This window comes from Opisthorchis viverrini, assembly GCF_000715545.1.
Source record: "Opisthorchis viverrini unplaced genomic scaffold opera_v5_225, whole genome shotgun sequence".
NCBI lineage: Eukaryota > Metazoa > Platyhelminthes > Trematoda > Opisthorchiida > Opisthorchiidae > Opisthorchis > Opisthorchis viverrini.
The window spans coordinates 56,153-78,422 of NW_008751883.1; the positions used below are offsets into that span (position 1 = coordinate 56,153).

Below are 22,270 nucleotides of genomic sequence, written 5' to 3' on the forward strand. Positions count from 1 at the left end.
ACGCGGACCCCTATTATGATACGCCGCACAGTCCTTTGAAGATACTGCGGCAGTTTTCTCCCTTTCGGAGGTTCACTGAGGTAGGGAGATCCACTCTCTCCAATTTTGTTCATCGTTGTGATGGAAGAGCTTGTTGTAGTGTCAATGCTGCAACCGGCTTGTGAATGTTGGTCACTTTGCCTCATTCAACTCGAAGGCTTCTTTTTACAAAATACCTATTTCCTGGGCGATATCTAGTTCCACCCTGATGAGAATGAGAGTTGGAAAGCCTCGGCATAGTCTTGGTAACCAGACGATCTTTTCTCGTAGAAGTTGTGTTGAGTAGGAGAGTTTCTGACACATTTTACAGTCCTAGATACGCTCATCACAATCAGGTAGAACGTATCCGTCACCTGGGGCACCGTCTTTGACGAGTTGAGAGTGCCTACGTCGACGTCCTTCATCAAGTCTGACCTAACTGCTGTTCAAGAGCATCGAGCAACTGTGTGGTGTTGATTTTTCATTTGAAGAACCAGTGTTTATTTCATTCCGAGGTATACTCAGTCCACGAAGGTCACAGTCGATGTTTTTTGTCTGCTCACCACTTTTGGCTCTCCACGTGCATTTATGCGTGGCACGTGGCGTAGAATTCTGTTTCTTGCAAATGAGTTTCACCCCTGACCTTGTGTCCGAGTCCTCACTGTGTTAACGCTTGATGCACTGAGAACGTGTGTTCTCACGTCAAACAATCTTACATAACTCTGAGATGGTCGCATCTCGCTAAAACATTGTTGATGACACGTTTTCAAATGCGCTTCCCTTCTTCTAATGTTCTCTTATATGCCCTTCCACGTCTTTCACCCGCATTTTCATGTGTGACATTATTCTTAAAAAGTAACCATGATAACGATGGTAGTGCTAGTAATCCTGGCCCAAGCTTGAATGAGACATGACTGATGAATAGACCTAAGCAACTGGGTTTCGCAGAACACCATTAACCGAACAACTCTATGGCGTGAGGAGATTTGGGCTTGCATTACAGGTAGGCGACTGTCTGGCTGTTCGCTGTGGAGCACCGCGTCAGGGTGGTTTGAAGGCCCAATAAATTTTACACTTTCTTCGATTTTTTGGTGTAATATGCTCTTCTGGGTTCCCACTTCTTTGTCTTGGCGCTTCGCCTCTGTCACTCCGAGTCGATAAAGTTCGGGTTTGGACATACACTCTAAAAACCTTTAGATAAGAAGTTGAGCGCCACGTGTGACGAAATCAAATGAATCTTCTCAGTAGACTCGTACCGGGCCTCAGCGCTTCGACCGTTGTGTTTCCTATCAATCCGACTGGGTGCATGTACATTGGAGCACCACTATTGATCCTTCTGCTTCCTTCAGGGGGATTGGCCGCTAGTGGTGTTTCCAACTGTGTCCAACTTTGGGAAACTCATGGTCATTGGGACAGTAACTTGTATCCTAATTAGATTACTTAATCCACACCCGAAAAATCACCATCTCCCCCAACCAATTCCTCCTTTTCCTACATCTCATCATCACCATCGTATTTATCATCATCATCATCATCATCATCATCATCATCATCATCATCATCATCATCATCATCATCATCATCATCATCATCATCATCATCATCATCATCATCATCATCGACAGCATGACATCAGTGTTCAACACGGATGCTGCCGTAAAACTATGATTTATTTCAAAGCCTTATTGTGAAGACAAGAATAAAGGTGGACGGGGAAGGGATTTAGTGCTAGCTTATTATAATCCTTTCGAGGTGCCTACACCTCCAAACACCCATTCAGGCAATCTGGATAGATCCCCACTGACATCGGGTGGCAGCCCTATCTTGCAGCGTCTCCAACCAGGTGCAGTGAGGATCACACGGTCCCCTTCCTGGAAGGCGAGTAGCACCAACAGCACCCAAACGTTTCGTGATTTCTTTCATACCCCTCTGCCACCTCTCTGACTCCGCCACTCTAAATTGGACAGAAATCAGCACTCTCCTCGACGAACAATGGTTCGGCATACGCAACACATGTCCCAACCAACGCAACATCTGGTGCTTCAATGGAAGCTCCTGTTGCACAACGGAAAACTCGCTCTCTAATTGCCTCATTGCGGATTCGCCGACACCAACTCACATGAGCTTTGGTTATGAGGCAACGATTGTCGAACACCTGTAGACGTCTCAGTTCTGCTGCTCGAACAGGCTAGGTCTCGCAGTCATACAAAAAAACAGTCCGCACTGTAGCTTGATACACAAGTCCCTTGAGACTCAGGGATACACCACTTTGAGGCCATAGGTGTCTCAAATTAGCAAACGGATATTCGAATCGAATCAGAAGCCAGCTTAAAGGATATTCGTGATATTCGTTGGAATATGGTATCTTCATCCTCTCTTTTGACTATACCGCACTTTTATGTGAACGTTTAAATTAAAGCCGTTCCTAAATCGGAGGTTGATAAAATAGAATACTAGCTGAGGCAGAAAGCAAAAGAAATGTGTTGTAGGATAATTCAGCCGCCCGCGAATTTCGTTAATGTTTTTTTTCACAGTGAAGTTGTGAATTCAGAAGTAACGCATAAATGGTGCTTACTGGTTTGGTACAAATTCGGAAATATATCCACTGATCGTGCTGAAGGCTTTCACTATCCTGTGGCATCATTTCAACGATATATCCATCACTTGATATGCTTCTTGAAGATGATGCCGGAATGCCGGAATCCGTCTGTGGGTCTTGCACATGCGGTACATTGGCCGATGCACCGCGCAGAACGCTTCTTTCTTCCTTTACATTACCTGGTTTGATATCATGGGAACCATGGTTTTCCTCCAGCAGTGTTGTTTGACGTTTTGCTCGCGACTTGTATACGGGTTTGTTTGCGGATACCGGTACAATTCGCCGAAAGGTTTCAGCATCATATAGTTCCGTGCCTGGTCGGTAGGCTGCGCTTTCTGCCTTATCCGCAGGCTGTTTACGTGGTAATCCATTGATCGACAAAAGATTGACAAACCAAATCAGAATAAGTACTTTCACAGAATTTATAATCAGGTGATTTTGATTTGGGTAATAGGGCATAATTCCAGCGGATACCGCATAGTTTGCCCTAACCCGTACACATCGTCAACCCGAATCGTCTCATATGTGTGTAGCGATTTGAAACGGTAAATACTGGTGGATCGCAAGGAAGAATCGATAAAACCAACAGAGGTGGGCTTGAGTCACGTGATTGTACAGGTCAGCCAATCAGCGGTCAGTCAGCCAAACAGTCGAAGATGCTGGGGAAGGGTATTTCGCAACACATACCATTTTATCAACTTTCGTTCTTAAGATGATTCAGTCTTAGAATTTGTCAGCGTTTTCAGAGTAGGCTTAGCTGCTCATCCGTTCGGATCAGCTTAGAATGGAGGTCAAGCTTGCATCGGCGATTTTGTGGTTGACAATCAACTGTCGACGCACTTCAAATTGAGGGACAGAGTGAATGTGAGCACCATTCGCCAGCTTGCAGTTTTATGGAACAGATTCGGGATGAGGAACTGTGTAACGGAGACAGGTTTTCTTTAGGTGACCAATTCGTTAATCACGGAAGGCTCCAACTTAAGTAGGTGGTAAAAATCTTGGTGAGTTTTGAATACTAGATTCAAATTAGCCAAGAGTAACACCGTACGAGAAGTGGTCATTTTATAAGCTTAAGTGACTCAGACAACTATATTCTTTGGGAAGCATTCACTGATTCGCCTCTAAAAAATTTCTCGTCCGAACCCAGTGTCAAACGAAAACCAAACGGTATGACGCGTCGCCGATATGGAATCAAGAGCTGATATTCAACAACTATTTTCCTCCGCTCACTCACACCATCCGCGTCAATGTGAAAAATGCTGGCATTAAGAGTGAGATTATCGCCACACACCTGATAGATTTGACGACGATTATGGATCTACGAACCGGAGGTGAGTTTCCTCGAGCAACTTGATGATGCAATTAAATGAGAAAGTGTCTCGTACTACATCGTAGAATTCCGTTGATGGATGGAGCTCTGTCCGGTACTTTGGAAGCATCTTGAGAAACAGTTCGATTCCAGTAGTGTCCTTAGGCGCCCAGAGCCTTAACAGTTACATCTTCGACTTCAAAAATGCGTTGCACTCACCATGAGGTTTTAGGACCCTATCAGTCGCTAGGACTCTCATCCGGTTCCCGTTTTCATCCCACGTTGTTTATACTTTACGAGTGCATTGGACATACAAGGTGGTTCGTTATCTACCATGAGCCTACCAACATTCACTATTTTCATAAAAATCGTTGTGCACAGGTTTGATTCAACTAGTCCTGTGTTTAATTCCAAAACATTGTAGAAAGCCAAGACGTTCCGTTCCAACTGAAGTTGACAGTAAAGTATATCATTCACCGTTATTGTAGGATGGAAACTCAGGCGAATGTGATCAAGTTGACAAATTTTGAATACTGCCCAATTCAGCTTATATTATACACACACTGTTTTTTTCAAATAGTATTGAGTCTGCGATAAGTAATGTGCCAGAGTGAGTAATGTGATATATGAAACGTTATTCCAGGATTTAAATGATCACCCTGAGGACTTAGGTTCCAAGTGAAAGTCGAGTTTGCAAATTGAGTTTTTGTTCGTCAGGTTTGTTGGTGATGCTCGAATCACCACAAGTTTGTCTCCTAACCACTGAGATCAAGTGGTTTCTGTTGCAAACATTTGTCTACAAATTTTTGAAAGCAACATGAAATTACACGAGAGTCGGAAAACGTGGAAGAGCGTCCCAGGTCGGATCCTGTTGCTTTGAGCTTCCCTATACCGTGTGGTGATTAGATGGGGTTTGCATTCTTACAAAAACACGGTGATTGAGGCGTTTGTTGGGTCTCGGGCCATGTAACGGATGTCTTTGTAAACTTGAGAACACTTAGGCGGGTAATCTCAGCTTTTCACGGTTTTCCTGAGGACTGATAAATATCATGGCAGTGGGACTGGGAGTGAGAGAGGGTAACCATGTATGAGGAGCGCAGCTAGACTTGGGCTTATCATGCACTAATCTAGAGGCCACATATTCGAGTCTTGTCCGAGTGCTCTTTCTTTCCAGACAGGAGAACTCGTGACCAACTTTATCACATCGAGGTGAGAGAACAAGTAACTGACACGCTGGTTAGCAACAAACGAAGGATACATCACGTGACTGATGCTCCTACATCCAAGTGACGCTAACCAGTAGGAGGGAATACGTGATGGAATTCTTTCCAAGAGTGGTCTCATTATGTCTCGCTAATATGAAGAGAGCTTCGAGAAACCGATGTACCAAAACATACACAGTGGTTTGTTTTATATCCACTTTTTGAATATACTCATCCTGTGGACGATCCCTTACTTTCAGGCTACTTGCCAAGTTTCGGACCCGCATGGATAAATCTTTATGGGACCCCACGAATTTATACCTATGCGCAAATGTTGAGACCGGAGGACGAATTGAATTTGGGACTTGGCGAAGGAGTCGCTTATCGTGGTCGTCTATTAATGTCAATCACAGCGAAGAAGGATGACACTATCGAACGCGTTGGTACAGCGATTGAGGTGGCCACGCCTGTTTCCGAGGTGAGATAATTAGAGCCCGTTTCCATGTGACATTTTGTTTTATTGGTTATCGTAGTCAAATAGGTGATTTTGATGGAATTTCTATCAGAAGCTGAAAAATTTGACGGCCAATTATACAGATAATTTCAATTAAGCTGTCTATGAGACACCGTCCGCGCCATATACCAAATTTTGGTGCAGAAACCTATTTGCCTACTCATGCGAAGCATTCTCATTTCGGATTTCACTGAAATTTCGACTCTACAGACTGATTACTCTGCAAACAGTTTGTTGTGTCTTGCTGGACGGTCGTGGAACTCTGTGTCGATCCCTTGGCTTCCTGCCCCGCCCACTATGGTACATCAAAAGGCACGGTAGTTCTACACAGCCCTTTATGGAGGCAAAGGAAAATTATTACAACTGTATTTATAGAGTAGTCACAGTGTTCCACAAGGTCGTGCCAGAATCTCCGTGAGGGGGCGAGAAGCGTCGAGTCAAAGGTGCTTGACTCGGATTGGCTGGCATTCTGACCAATCAGGGCATGCTTTCGTTTGGCCCGTGTCCTGCACGTGACACATCCGTCCAAATGATGTGGTGTTCGGTTATTAGGGGCGGCTGGTCTTGGTACACAGTTACATTCAGTTAGCTTTCAGTGGAATTGTCGATCGGTTCTTTGTATGTATCTATATTATGCACGTGAATTTCGGGTTGTTTATGGATGACATGTCCTTGACATACTCCTCTGCGTTTAGCTAAGCAATGAACAAACTAACTAATTGACTAAATTGTTGAGGTAAGTAATAAGCAGTAATTGGTGGTACTAATTTGCCATGAAATGCACAGTAGTTTGGTTCTGGTTTGGAGTTTAAAGCTATGATTGTAGTTGACCTCCACGATGGCATCTCCAAGATGTACAGGGAATGGACCTTGTTTAAAACCACATATTAGGTGTTTAAAGGACTGATCAATGAAGGACTGATGACGTAAATGTTAACGATTGAGCTACCTTTGTGAGAAAAACTTTTCGGGCTTCAAAAACTCAAATAGGGGAACGCCTTGCTTCCTGTTAGGACCCACCAGACTAATTGGACACACGAACACCTAGCTAACGAGTTCAGACACTTCCACAGGGAATGCTTGTTCGCCGACCGGTTCCAAAGCAGGTTTGGAAAACGTTATCGTAACCAGCAGTTAACTCTATCAAACGATTGTCTGACCACTGGCTAGTAGTAAGAATGCTTTATCTACCGGGTTAGTGTAGTTGTGGTCATTGACGAAATGGTACCTTGTTATTTCGGTTGATGTACTCGAGGGTGTGTGTGTGTGTGTGTGAATAACTTCAATGAGCTTGCTACATCACTGCCCCTTTCTCCATTGTTTACGAATTAAGCGAGAGCTTGCGCTTCCTTGCTACCCTCGTTTGTTGACATGTTTGTTCATTGTCAGGCTACATGGGCATTAAAGCTTACACACATTCTGTCGCCAGTTTAGAGAACGCGGTCTTCTTTTCGCGCCAAATTTCTTTTCAAAGTGTCTGTGTAGGACGGCTTATTGGAGTACCTTTCCTGAATTATTCTTTCGTTGCCAAGAGAAAACGCTTAGTTCTTCTCAAGTCCAAGCATTGCGGTTTTCAATGTTGCTTCCCTGTTTCATTTGAAAACCAGACAGTCGCTGGAAAGAAGAACATATATTTTCTGTTTGCCTCCATCTTTGATGCCACTGTCATCGATCAGAAGCTGGGATCGAAAAACAAACCGATTTCTTTTGAGATAAGCATGGGTGAGTTTGACTGCTACAAAATTTTATCTATTGGTTTTCCAAGATTTTCCAGGAAATTCTATGGATGTCCTCCCTTAGATTAGACAGAATTAGTATCATCCAAGAGATGCCGAAGAGCAACCAATCGTATTAGTAAAATTCGCATTTGAACAAACCGAATTGATTTGCAAATTAGTGTCCTTCTCGAAAACAGTCCAATTTGGGATCAAGTAGAACATGAGGTTGACGGAAACTCGGGGACTGCGCCTACCTGATGAGCCACAAGAAGGGCGAAACCGTTCGTGGGCTGTCGAAGAGTTTTCAGCAACCTTGTGAGTAGTTTCCTTTATGAAAACTGAATACATCCTCCTTCATTTATGGATGTGAATGAGAGCCTCTTACACTCCAATTAATGCTCATGGAAGGTGTTTCTGTGAATAGCGTATAAGCTGGTTCATAAAGTGTGTTTACAGATGTGCATTCCATAAGAGTTTTTGCCTTTTTGGCGTCTGGAAACCTATTAGCCCAATTCTACAACTCATATTTAATTTATTCTTTGTGAACAAGTCGGTACACCAAGTAGAAGCAAGAAAATCCACGTACTGCTTTAGAATATTCCAGCGAACTTCGTGAACTGTCGTGCCACAACACAGGAGCACATGTTTCCTAGGTACACTATGCTTCTGGCAGCTTAACTTCAATGTGGGCCATGTTACTTTGCTCTCCTTTGGAGCTCCAGGTGTCCGCGGACTAACCTGAACTTGTGAACTGCTTATACAACTGTATGTCCCATTCGGCTGGCCAATATGAGCAAGGATAAGTCTCTTAAAGTTAAGAAACAACACCTGAATATCAGCGTTACCTATCCAGGAGGTAATACTCAACATTCACCAAAGGTTGCATCGTCCTGGATAAACTCCCCACTACAGACCCACACGGAACCTTATCAGGGCTGACCTTTTTCGTAGCTAATTAGGCAGCGAAACAAACCAGTGGACGCAGTGATGGTGTCTTCCGAAATAGCGAAGAAATATTTGCAAAACAACCACTATGGAAGTGCGAACAGACAAACATCCAGCTGAACAATAGCACCACGTTCGACTGCATGCTAAATAGACTTCAACGAACGGAACTTGAACCAGATGATGTATACTGATAACTCCATTTTCAGAAGCTGTTCCCTGAGCTCACACACATCTTTCAAAGGCTATGACAGGGAACATTCCCATTTCGAAGGGAACTTCTAGCTATTCTATGGATGTTAGTTGTTACTACTCTGTCCCGAGGGCCTAAAACGCTTGTCAACACTTATTCCGTATTCTCTTTAGAACATATCAGGGGTTAGCAAGTTGCAATGTTTTCTCACTGAGATGAAGTATAACCGAACATTCGTCACTGCATCGACTCATAAGTTTTAGACGGCGCAGGTGTGCTCTTCAACTATCCTTTGACAATCCTTTTAAGATGTAGTCCCCAGAAACCCAAGTGCGGAAGAGCTTGCGTTGTACAGCAAGGTAAAATTAGAAAAAAAACAACTAACGATTAAGGCAGTATATATCTTCCTTGCTCAGGCACGCGTGATTCATTTTGCAAGTTACTTCCGCTTCTACATTTACGTAACATGGCATTATCACGGCCCCAACGTTTCCTTTGGGTGGCGTGACAGTTAGACATAGAGGCCGTGCTACAGCAGCTGATGGACAGTATCAGTAGACAGTGCGGAACGGGTCCCAGTGGAGCGTGCTGTTATTTTCGGACCGGAATAACTCACTGGGTCTTTGTAGGATTTGCTGTTGTGAACATGCTGACACAGTCTTCCTAAAAGACACTATTCATATGTATTTATTCTATCGATTTTTTCAGTGGTATAAAGATGCTGTTGCCTGATCTTTCCCAGAGAGCCACAAAACTTTTCTAGACTTTGTCTTTTCATTTTACTTACTGTTTGCCAGGACATTTTTGTCAGTTGGCCTCGGATGATAGTTAGACACCAGTCTTTGTAAACACTGAAAAATGACACCATAGTGTTGTATCCAGCATAGTGTACCACAGATATTACCAGTTTCTCGTTCCGTACGTTTGCTTATAACCGTTTCGTCATGGTGTGGTTGAATGGTATGCCTTTTTGCCGAACTATTCCCATACTCAGAGGAAAAAGTAGTTTTTGAGAAAATAGTGCTTCTGTTCAGTTCCTCTGACACATTCTCCCGGAAAAATCCATAGATTCACAGTGTCCGGATAGGAATTGGACCTGCTGAAAGCCATGGCGATAAAAGAGCCAATCCCGTTCTATGATCCGTTGTGCCTTGTTTTGTGTTTTAGGTCTTTTTGGGAACCAGCTTGATGGAAAACGTGGAGGAGTGGACGAACTCCCAATTGAGTTTGCCAAATCAGGTAAGGAAAGTTTGACGGAACACAATACTCAGACTGAGATTTTTCGGGTTCATCGTGTGAGCGCAATTTCCAAGTCAACTTGAACGCCATACCGTACACTATTGGTGAAATACACTCCCATCAAGGGAACGTACCGCAACATCTCAAATATCTTACTGACTGAAGTACGAGGAGGCCCTTGTGCAGCACATTCAGTTGAAGAGTATCATAAACGAGCAACTCATCTGGAATTCATTTGAATGTTTCCCATAAGTTACACATGTAACAACCACTTCCCGTGCTCATCACGTGAACTTTCAAGTAAGGTCCGAAATAAGCAACAAGCCAATCAATTGCTCTCAAGATTTGTGACCCTGAAGCTGATTGGTCGAAATCAGTTCAGAGATGAGTGTTCACGGTTGAGACCATTGCATTTACCTCTGTCCCCACTTTCTGAAGCAGTGTATTTGTACCCCATCAGAACGGCTGTTGGAAGTACGTTTTGAGGCGCCCCTAAACTGTTGTCCATGGTCATATCCATCGGCGACCTTGAGGGTTAACTGCAGTGGAGAAGTCATTAATTAGTTTTTAGGCGGAATACTTTTAGGTCCACGGGCATTTTTCTGTGTTGTTGAAATAGGGCAGCATAAACCAAGACATAACTTACTGTGGAAATCTGATTACCGGTAGTAGACAGCGCAACATGATTTTACTAGGACAGCCTGCCCCAGCAACAAAATTTGCGGCGTTTCGTTTTCGTTCCATCCGTGTGAAGTTTTACCAGTCTGGATGGACTTGGTTGTTGCTACTCTCCATTCACAAACGTTCACATCTTCCTCATCGTACTGCTCAAAACTCCGGGGATTTTAGATAGCTTCGACTTTCATTCCATCATTTTCCCTGTTCAAAACGGTGTACTGGTGCGCGTTAACAGAATTCGGGTGTACGGTTTCTCGGGAATGGAATGTCCGTGATTCAAATAAGACTCTGGCATCTCGACTTCTCCCGCCCAGGCTCGAGCAATCTTTCAGCATCTTAGTTCTCGTACTTCCTTTGGGTGGCATGGCAGCTAGGTACCCAAAGGGTGCAACATCTGAATGATTATTTGTTATAATGTTTAGATCGACTGTTTCTAAAATGCGGGATCGAGTGGAATACGATGTTTCTGTATCCTTATTTTCAAAGTGACAAGTGCACGGCACGTCGAAGCGTGAAACAGCAGCCACATACAAATTACCGTTAGGAGAGGTCTTACTCGGGCTAACTGAGTATAACTTCACGGGGTTGCAAAAGCACGAAGGCAACTGTTCTAAACAAGGCTGAACCCTGAACTTTTCATCAATATCTTAGACGCCTGTCAGCCTGGAATGATCGAAAGCGGAAGACAGACTGGTCACTCCAAGAAATACATGATTTCGTGTAAAGCTTTCCAAAAATACACCCGGCCTGAGATTGAATGCTATGTATAGGTGTTATGTCTGACCGCTGTCTCCCGCTTCATTGACTAGTGCCCAAAAAGTGGAAACAAGACCTTTATTGCCACAAGCGAGTGGGAATATTGAAAGCCACTGTCTGAAGGTGATCCAGAGCTGTCTGGTAGGCATTTAGTGAACTTTGAGGGTCTCACTAGGTTCAGGGTATTCTGGAATAATGTTCAGCAATCTGATCTTTTTGACAACAGCCGGAACGCTTTTAATTCAATTCAATTTATCAGCTATAAACCGTGTACCACAGGCACATTGGTTCCAGCTGCTACAGTTTCGATCACCGGAAAACGGGAGCGTAGGATATACTAGCAAGCCTAGGAGGCGAAGACATTCTCAGATTGTTCAGATATTCTAATAACATCACTGTTGATGGAGAGTAAACAACCGTTTTACAGTAAAAAGATACGAGTGGCACTGGGTTCTGGGTATAATCAGATTGTTAAGCAAATGGGAAGCAATACTTCTGGTTCCCTAAATACGGCTGCATTGGGAAAAAACTTTTGAAATAGCAGTCTGGATTCCAGGACTTAGGCCAAGTAAATCAAGGTAAGAAGTTCAGTCTTTATATAAACAATACACTATGCAGGGCGAAAAGTTTGCCATTAAATCCGTTTGTAAGAAAATGCTATCCAAACGCTTACGCAGTCACCGCTTTAGCTCCTGTTGGTAGTTCGTCTATGGTGCAGGTTTATCTGGATCATCTAAGATTGAGCGAGTTCTCCTCACTGGAACAACCAGTCATTGCAGCAATGAAGGGGTTGATCGACCCGTCTAGGGTCAGAAAGCTCTGTTCGTCCTCCTCTGACCCCAATGTGGGGAGATGTGCAGCAAATCAGATCTTCGACAGGAAGACTTTCATTCTGCCTGGCAGTCCGTCAATTTAACTCGTCATTCGGCTGGAACTTGTTTGGAGTAACTTCCTTCTTTTCCTCGTAAACAGCCCTCTTCTGTGGTCAAGAATACTACCAAAGTTTTCCGGAATAACTGGAGATACCTAGTCCTGATAAGTGCGTTTAATCAAGTTCATGATGAACCCCGTTGGTTTGTGCTACTGCTTTAACTGTAGCGCTGATGAACCTCACGTTATCCTTGGGCTGAAATGAATGATGCGTCTTTTTGGCTTTTCGCTGTACGCCTGACTACCGGTGACGACCCATCATGGACTGAAAAACATGACTTTTCAGCGTTCTCCTCGTTATGCTGGAGATTGCAAGCCGGTGTTCAATAACATGTAAACCCCATTTCTGTAACGTTGTTTCATAACCGACGCTGTCCGATTGATTCCATAAGGAAGACAAAAATCCACTGGATTCAACTAGATCCCAAAGCGTGTGATCCCTGTTCCGAGTGATCTCTTTTCAGAAGATCGAGGTAAAGAACTGAGTGGATACCACGATCGAGATCTGCTCAGTGAATATTTGCTTGTCTACAAGGCCATATCTCAACAATCTGTCAAAAATATTTAGCCTGACGATGTGGCTGAATCAAATAAAACTGGAAACTACATCCGAATGGTACATTTCCTTTTGCCAAAACCTTGACTGTCTTGGCGGGGGGACAAATTCCCGGCTCAAAAGACTAACTTGGAGAGACGCGAAAAGAGGGAGAGACACCATGGTTGTACAAAGATGAGCGGTCACGTTGAGTTAACAATCGAACTATTATGTTCGATTTGCAGTTTTGCAGCGCCTTCCTTTCCTTGTTTTTTAGTAGGACTATCTGATTTACAGTTATCTCTGGTTGATCACGCCATCGCTGAAACCAAATAGCTGGTGTACTTCCTTATCCACCCTGGGTGAACATCCGTCGTCATAATCTTGTCAGGTTCACCGCCTTCAGCAAATTATTCCCTTCGGACTTCAATCATCCTCTCAGGTAATATTTCTGATGCGTCTTCGCTTCCACATTTCTAACACTAAATCCCACCGGATCTTCTGTTTTCAATCAGCCGAAGGTCGTGAACGTGTGGATTGGCGTAAAAGTACAACAGAACCAATGCTGGCCCGCACAGATGACAAGGAGTACTATTTTCTGGATTTTGGACCACGGAAGCCTTGCATTTATATGATCAGTTATTTTGAGGACCATCGGTGTCGTATGTGCATACCAAACATACTGGAAAGACTTTATGAATACTTAGTAAGTCTTTGATTAATGCTCACTATCTGCCCTTCCTCAGCGATGAAACCAGATTGCTCATCGTTTGCTTGTTCACTTTTTCTAGAATTACGGTCTCGATCGTTTCCGCTTCTTCACTTTACGTCGTCAACCGCACAAAGCTCGTCAGTGGTTCCGCACGCTAATGCGTCGGTTGAGCAAGCGCATAACCACTGTCATACAGGATGTGGAGGGTTGTCGAGGAACCGCAATGCGCACCAAACTGGATATCTATCATGCGCGACGCATCCGGCGAGATTTGAAACGTATCGCCGTTCAGGCATGGAATTTGTCGAGTGTTCAAAAGCATGAAATAGGAGAAAAAGTGCGCGAAGTAAACGCCATGTTGAAAAGGATACACAAGCTGATGCAACACGTAAGTGTTGAATTCTCACCATCAGTGTTTTCTTGGTGCCTTCTCGGCGTTTAGCACCACTTAACTTTACCGTACTACACGACTGTGTAGCTTACTAAACTGTACCTTACTAAACTAGACCATACTATTCTATACTGTACTACGCTTTACGTCGTTGAACAGAATATATTTCATCATGCCACAATTGAATGCGCCTTTCTTGTCTTCCATCGAACTGCAGCCACTCGATGCTCTTCCCGATATTTTCATATCCATGATCCAAGATGGGCGCCGTGTTGGTTTCGCACGTGTCCCAGCGCGAGACATCTATTATTCTGTGGTGGAAAGTGAAAAAGGGAAGTGGAATGGTCAGCTGGCAACTATCTTCATCCGAGTGAGTACTCAACAATTCGATGATTTTCGAATTCGGTTCTTTTTCTTATCGAAACTTTGAATTGCATTTATTTGTTTCCACGAATCATCCCTACTCTACCGACGCTGTCAGAGTAGCTTCCTTATTTCGTTGTATTTAGAAACAAGGCCGCGAAGGTGTCGGAGAGAAAGGATGGAAGATACAATGTCAACTGAGCGTGTACCTGTGGCTCGGACTGTTGAAAGATTTCACCGCTTATAAGCTCGGTATTCCAGGTGGAGTGGATCCCATGTGCTTCAGCAGAACGAAACCACCTGATGAGCTGGTCTATTTACGTGAGTTGTTTAACCGATCCCGCGAGACGTAGTTTGGTACTGGACTACTTCTTCCGTAGAACGACCCTTTTTAAGGTGCCACCGTTCCTCTCGTTCATAGTGTGTGAGAATCATCAAGCGTAGTATAGCTACCGAAGGAGTGTGAAAAGAGGACAGGTCCAGAATGGAGAAGGATGAACGTCTACTAACACTTGTTAGAAATTTGGTAGTTGAACAGACCAGAATCAGTCGGGAAAACCTAGGTTTATGAACTTCCACGTCAGAGAAGTAAGGCAAGAACTAGGAAAGAACTAGATTAAGATCCCGAGGGTGGAATGTAGGGCTGGGGTCCACAGATTGAAGCCAGGCCAATCCAAATCTTGGTGGATGATCAGACGGCCACTGCTCTGTTCGAAGAGATTGACGATTCGCTTGCAAACGTCTCGCTCCCAGTCCAGGAGACGTCGTCAGTGCGCTGCTGAGTTACCAACATTTCGACACAGTGACAATCAGAACACCTAGAAACCGAACTACATTGGATAATGCCTAGGAAGAAGACACAAGCAGAATAGGCTTTTCTCCTCTTTCTTCAGAGTGGTCACTTCCTCGGAGAATGTAAAAGTACATAGTGAATGACAGAAATGCTGCTGTGATATGGTATATTTTCGCAGCGGACATTGTAAATTAGGAGTACCGTGTTCTTTTTTTAAAAAAAATAAACTGGTTTTTCCCAGTTGATTCTTACAGAATCACATCCTCGATGGTTAACGGAAAATTCTTGTGACTATGATTTTGATGTTATGAGCAGTATTGTTGAGTATTATTATGAGTAGTATAACCTTCCAATTTCTCAGTTTAGAAACCTGTCTTCACACCTGATCCCTTGTGTTATATCCATGTTCGCACCGTATAATTTTTGTTAAAAATTTCTAAATGCATACAGAACGGAGTCGATTTGAATTACGATGCTACATCTTCATCGCTCGAAATCTAATCGCTTCTGATGAAAGCGGTCTGTCGGATCCGTTGGCACGGGTGTTGATCAAAGAATACGTGCTGCAGACTCAGCCGCTTTATCAAACCATGAGTCCAATGTGGGATGTGCTACTCTACAAACAACTTCTGTTCTATCATGACCCGAAATCCTTAAAGGAGAATCTCCAACAGTTAGTTGTCGAAGTGTTTGATGTGGACCCTGGGGTGAGCCTATCCTACAACAAACTTCCGTGTCATTTACTAGGTGAACCACTTGTTTAATTGCACAGTAAGATGATTTAATCCTTTTCTCATGTCTTCAGAGATCTCACAAACCTGCAAGATGAACTGATGATGTTGAATAGTTGTCTAGATGCGATGCACCGGGCATATCCAGATCAGCTTTGGACAGTAATTCCAAGACTTCCGAGCTAATTGCCTCAGTGTATAAGGAGGCCAAGTTTACGAGTCAGTTGTGGACCGAACGTTGACTGACATAATGTAATAGAATAGGCGTGCGGAAAAATTCGCAGATCAAGCTAGTGTCCTGTTAAATGGGTTGAGTCGATATTTCGTGCGTCACATTTGGTACGTCCTCAGGAATCAACCCTTACTGTGTATACAAGGTCAATCAACATCACTAAGCCTCCATACAATGATCATTCTGCCGTTGAGCGCAACTGACAGGAAATACTACATCAGTTAGACATCACTTGTAAAGTGAGGTGACCGACGGTGGCTTACACGGTTATTCGATAGATTGCTCATTGAGTGGGCGTATCAACAGGCCAGCAAGCGAAATGCTTGATTTGAACGTTATCACTCTGAATTATTTAAGTCTCAGTAGGCATTCTTGGTATATAAGTCACGAACGGTTTACGTCACAAAAAAGCGCAAGTTAGTTCTTCTGAAGACTACAGTGGACTAAGCGTGGGCCCCACTAAATCTACTCTTCATGTAACGACGTTGGGAACTGAGCTGACAGCAAAAACTGTTACATTGGTTTTTGCCGCCCGTATTTCAGAATGAACTGGAGTTTCTTGGAAGATGCTTCTGCGGAATAAATGTCTGGATAGAAGGTGATAAATACAAACCTCCCGGTCTGCAGTGGTGGCCGCTGTATCGGGGGCAGACTGCTGCCGGTGAATTACTTGCAGCCTTCGACCTCATTCAGGTATGTCTAACCTATACTAACGACCGCTTTCTGTTCAGTATCCAAAGAGACCAGGATAGTGATGCTGATTGATGTAGGAGTTACTTCACTGCGACTTCCTCACAAAACTTGGTTGTCCCTTGGTGCCGATTCATCACGCTTTCTCGTTCCTGATTGACTTTTGTCAATAATCGTCAAGTTTAGCTTGACCGGAGAGTCTGCAGAAGCCTGTCCCGTTTTACAAGACTTGACAGCTTTATTATGGCCAGAATATGAGCATCCTATCAGACGACCTGCCATGTAACGAACTTTCTCATCAAATGTTTCGCTCCCGGATACTTATGTATTTTCTACCAAAGAAAGTTTTGCGCAGGTTGGTTTTTTCGATGAACATCATCAGCAATCCAGCTGACACAATCAGTAAGTTTCTGTGGAGCGGTTTGTTGCGGTGTCTTACCCATCGTGCACTGGCAGGAGGATCCACAACCTTAGTTACGTGGTACTGGCCGACCAGCAGGTCTCCAATCCTGATTGGTTTGTTTGGTATTGTTCTCATTGGTGGAGGCCTTTCTCAGCATTGAGATGAACTTCCGATTGATTTCAGTAGACGCTTCATTTGCAAGTGAGGCCAACCTAGGCGGGAAGACCGAGAAATCCCATGCGGTTGCTCCAAAGTCAACGGAAAACATCAGCAATCGGCATATCATGAAAATCCAGCACGCTCTGAGTCCACTCGGCCACAAGCAGCCGATTAACGCTGTGATTGCCTCACGCTCGGATACGTCCTTCAGCCAAAGAATCCACATTACGTGGTCTAATGATGACTAGCTTCTCTAGTTACAACGCAACTTGTGAATTACTCCTCCCTCCATGCTACATATGGTTTGTTGATTTTATGAGAAGATTTTGGAACCTTTGTCCTGTGAGCGAACGTCCAGAGAGTTTGGGACCCTCGAAATCCCGGCTAATAGTCAATTGTCGGATGAGCTCTAAACCTGGTTTCTAGGAGCTGCTATGCTTGTGTGTAAAATATCCTTTGGAAAACCTTGTCTTTACCCATGCACACGTCCTGTTCTCCAGTGCCCTAGTAGTTAAGCTTGGTGCATGCCTAGGATGGAGTCCTCGATGTGTCGTTTGTCAATATATATACATCGATCTGATGGGAATAAACTACCCTACTACCTCCCTACTACACCCTACCTTCATAATAACGGGGCACAGCAAGCGGGTTTCAGGAGCACGGAATGATGAATACATTCACTTGCTTAAAAACATAAACGAGAGATTTAACTGGGTTCCAGGTGAGTCTTCTGTCAAAACCAGGTTGGTATGCAAATGAGTGTGTTTCGCTAATTTCGTGCAGTTTGGGTTCAAACAGAAAATAAGGTTGACGAAAGCTCGGGAACTGAGCCCCCAATTAGCTTTAGGAAGGGCAAAACCGGTGTTGGGCTTTCAAAGAACTTTCAGCAGCCTTATGAGTAGTGAATTACGTTTATGGGTGAATACTGTTGTTTTCGTGATCCCCTCATTAGGTAAGTTCAAAGCTAACGTCCAAATTGACAGCACCTAATGGAAGAAGTCGATATTGTTGGTGAGCTGATCGGACAGACGATCGTACAGTTCATACACCGTAAAAAATGATGATAGATGAATGTGTAGAACAGACGGTTGATTGCATTATCCCATGGGTTCAGTCGTTACTCTGTGTCGTCACTTTGCAAATATCTTTGTTATAGTCCTTCCTGCAGAGTATTTTGGAGAACCTGGTACACACTGTCTCAACCCGGATGTGATATTTATCCGAGAAATGCAATTATCACTCTTCAAGACGAAGAATTCTGAAGAGCCATTCTTTAGAGGGAGTAGAATGTGGATGAACTTAAACATCCTAAGAAGCGAATGAGCTTGGAACTTCCCGACATCTGATATTGCGCATGTATTTTGCCTCACGTAAAGCCATTTGGACAGCTCTAGATCTTAAACAAACGGGTTTTATTTCATAACAAACGCCTTATGAGAGTGAATTACGTTTATGGGTGAATACTGTTGTTTTCGTGATCCCCTCATTAGGTAAGTTCAAAGCTAACGTCCAAATTGACAGCACCTAATGGAAGAAGTCGATATTGTTGGTGAGCTGATCGGACAGACGATCGTACAGTTCATACACCGTAAAAAATGATGATAGATGAATGTGTAGAACAGACGGTTGATTGCATTATCCCATGGGTTCAGTCGTTACTCTGTGTCGTCACTTTGCAAATATCTTTGTTATAGTCCTTCCTGCAGAGTATTTTGGAGAACCTGGTACACACTGTCTCAACCCGGATGTGATATTTATCCGAGAAATGCAATTATCACTCTTCAAGACGAAGAATTCTGAAGAGCCATTCTTTAGAGGGAGTAGAATGTGGATGAACTTAAACATCCTAAGAAGCGAATGAGCTTGGAACTTCCCGACATCTGATATTGCGCATGTATTTTGCCTCACGTAAAGCCATTTGGACAGCTCTAGATCTTAAACAAACGGGTTTTATTTCATAACAAACCAGTCGCGGGTTATGATAACTAACTATGACTTTGTGACCGCGGTAGAATAAACAACTTACTGCGGCACCGCGGTTACCACTGGTCCGACCACCGGGAGGACCTGAGCCAAGTAACCGTTTGATCGACTTGTTTGAGCCATCGGTTCGAGCGGAGAGTCGAAAATCTACTATTGCGGGGTGGGGGTCACTTAACGGTGGTTTTGTCGCCACTGGTTGAGTTACCGAATATGATTTCTTAAAGAAATGGAGAATCGAAATGTTTCGTATTCACATCCTTACTCTATACAATACAAAAAAGATCCAAAACTGCATTGACTCCACTTGATGTAATATACTACTCCCGGGGTTGGCTTCATTAGTCCACTAGCCATTTTCCCTCTGTTTAGGGTTCATTGTCTACTTGATTTGATTTACGGAAAAGAAAGAAAACTGGAACAAATTCTGTTTTACCCCGCAACCGAGTTTTGTCACACGTCAAGCCGTGAAATGACAAACAGCCGGTCACTTTCCGTTTCGTTTTTCTGCCTTGAAATTCCCACTGACTAGCCACGTCATAAGATAGGAGAGCAAACAGCAGAGACTCAATTTGTCCTTGTTCTGACAGCATCGCACAATTTTGGATAGAGTGCTTGTGTGTGTGGTATGTGAAGGTCCATCTTTTATCACGACCTATTCATAACGTAATGTTGAACTTTGCCTTTCCCTCATACAGCCATATGGTGCGGTCAGCCAACATTTTCGCTTTGACTGTTTTGTCTAGTATCGATCTTGTTGATCATCCAGTCAGCTGACGCACCTCATAGCTCCCTGCACGGCAAGAGAACCGAACCACCACTTTCAGTCATGCTCTATAGGTACTGGTGGTCACCAGGATCTTCCGCTGGAGAGATCTTGCTATCTTTTAGGAGCAGAAAAACAACAGTTGATCTTGAACTTCCATGGCGCCATGATAGCTTACGTACGATCTTAAGCTTTCTCTTGTGACAACCTTATATGTAGCTGATTAAAGTAATGCAGTCAAGAACAGTACTTCATAGTTATGTTGAGCTTCAGCTCTCCCGTACGTCCGTATTCTTTACGATTGTTTGTTGCAGTAATGCTGACGTAGCTGGAGCACCCACTGGATTCTGGGTCCTGATATGGACGCATATGGAAGGTGGCTTGGTCGTCGGATGCCAAGGTGCAGGATAAAGGCGGCATTGCAGATGCTGCATTGATTGTGCGGAAACTTTCAGGCGCTTGTAGGTGAAGCTGGCGTAATAGACAGTACTTGCATTATAGGACCTCACTGAGTCACCAAGATTCCACCGGAACTCAGACAGGAACAAGACATTTCTGAGATGAGGTCGAGCATGAATTCGTTCCAGTGGTTTCGATTATGGGCCATTTGTCTAGATGGACATGTGTAATCAGACGCCGAGGGAAACATGCAATAATGAACTGGATTTCGGCGTACTTCAGTTGTCTTTTAAGTCTGGATCAAATTATGGACCACAGTATAAACGAATGTTCCATTTTCCTTTCTCACTTCATCTAACTAGTTAGATACCAGAGTTCCGTTCGAGGGGATCCCCACATTTGCCGAGATTGCAGCCTATACGAAAGATTTCGATCAACGTGTCATCTTGAAAAGCATTCCTGGAATGGTCCTGGATGATGAGGATGACTTGAACCGGGAATCTTCAGACGAGGACTACGAATCCGATTTTGATGAAGAGGACGAATTGTTGGATGCGGATTCCGTTTTTTTGGCTCAACACAAGCCCCCCAAACAAAAAGACCGTCGGAGAACCGTCAAACTTGGACTGGCTCCGCCGCAACTCGCGATTCGACGAAGAGAGGAGGATTATCGAATTCCGGACAGTATTCGTCCACCTTTGCAACGATTCCGATTTGAAGTTGTAAGACCTCGCGTGTTTGAAAAGCTGTTGCTTGCTCATTTGAAAAAGGGATATCATGATGCTTCTCCAAGTAGATTGTCATGCATTTCAGCTAATACCAAGGGGTACACATACAAACCATATATGACCGGCACACTGACTTTCGCGATCCATATTTCTTCAATATTTACGCTAACCTGTTTGTTTTTCCCGTCACAACCTGTGTCATTTGTGAAGAAAGTGGTGGGTCACACTCAAATCACTTGTTTATATTACTGTCGGCCTAAAACGGAGTGAAATGCGTGTCTATTGATTGTGGTATTATCTTTTGAACACAGCCCTTTATAGTTTGTTAATCCAAATCGAACTAAGCTGATCAACTGAAGTTAGTTCCTCGCACGATAGAAACGTGGTAAAGGGGTCAAAGTCCTCAAAGAATTTTCGTCCGTACAGGTTTGCTTTGATGGCCCCGGACGAATTTCCGACTCCATCAGTAAACCGAGACAGCCTGGGCAGACATTTGGGATTTTAGGCAGTTGAAATTATTCCAGTTATTCGAACAAGGCTGTGGCCTTGTGCAGAGGTCATTTCAAGGGATCGACCAGAGTTGGTTTATTTTAAGTAGCGTATTACACTTAAAATCCCTTTAGAGGGAAAATCAAAAGTGTCCTATTTACGGGGTGATAGGAAGCATTTACTATCTTGGTAATCTCTTTTTGTATTTATCGATTAACAAGCGCGCTTGTAGTACATCAAAAGAGAGGCTGGTGGCTGATTTAAAAACCCGTTGTGGGAATCGAACCTGAGGCTTTCATTATACCGTTCACTGGGCAAACTAAGTGTAAACGTTAACTGTTCATAAGCAGCAGAAAATTTCCGCAACGGTGTTTTGATTTTTTGATGTTCTGTCACAAGTCCATTCATCAATTTAATTTATCACGAAACTTGTAAACAGGTGACCTTAGTTTGTCACTTGACAAATCCTGACGTACTTTGCGTGGCTTATACACGATCCAGGATGCAGATAATTGGTCGTAGATCAGGTGACTGTTGATCTGTTATTCGAGGTTGGCAACCTGCTTGCGGATGACTCGTCACCAACCATGGAGAAACCAGCATCAGAGATATCCTTCATGCAGTGATGATTTTCCAAGATTGATGGCGCAACACCCGGAAGCAACCAATTCACATACTCCAGCATTCATCAGTTCTATATATATATATGTATATATATATATATATCATCAAAGACAGCAACATCAGTGTTGACACTGATGCCTCACTGCCTACATGATCTTGAAACTAACAGTAATC

The 22,270-nt window shown here is 43.7% G+C and overlaps 1 protein-coding gene across 1 annotated transcript in view; it reads left to right on the forward strand.

The window, feature by feature from the left end:
* The window catches only part of T265_08582 (hypothetical protein), a gene marked incomplete at both ends in the record, with an annotated part of 107,712 nt that overhangs the window by 30,116 nt on the left and 55,326 nt on the right, over positions 1–22,270 (forward strand). Inside the window, 11 exons of the mRNA XM_009174434.1 lie at positions 3,765–3,948; positions 5,389–5,606; positions 7,250–7,364; positions 9,666–9,737; positions 13,152–13,342; positions 13,428–13,736; positions 13,957–14,109; positions 14,249–14,423; positions 15,346–15,602; positions 16,402–16,551; positions 20,618–20,977. Coding sequence (XP_009172698.1) covers positions 3,765–3,948; positions 5,389–5,606; positions 7,250–7,364; positions 9,666–9,737; positions 13,152–13,342; positions 13,428–13,736; positions 13,957–14,109; positions 14,249–14,423; positions 15,346–15,602; positions 16,402–16,551; positions 20,618–20,977 — 2,184 coding nt within the window. The remainder of the gene's footprint in view (positions 1–3,764; positions 3,949–5,388; positions 5,607–7,249; positions 7,365–9,665; positions 9,738–13,151; positions 13,343–13,427; positions 13,737–13,956; positions 14,110–14,248; positions 14,424–15,345; positions 15,603–16,401; positions 16,552–20,617; positions 20,978–22,270) is intronic.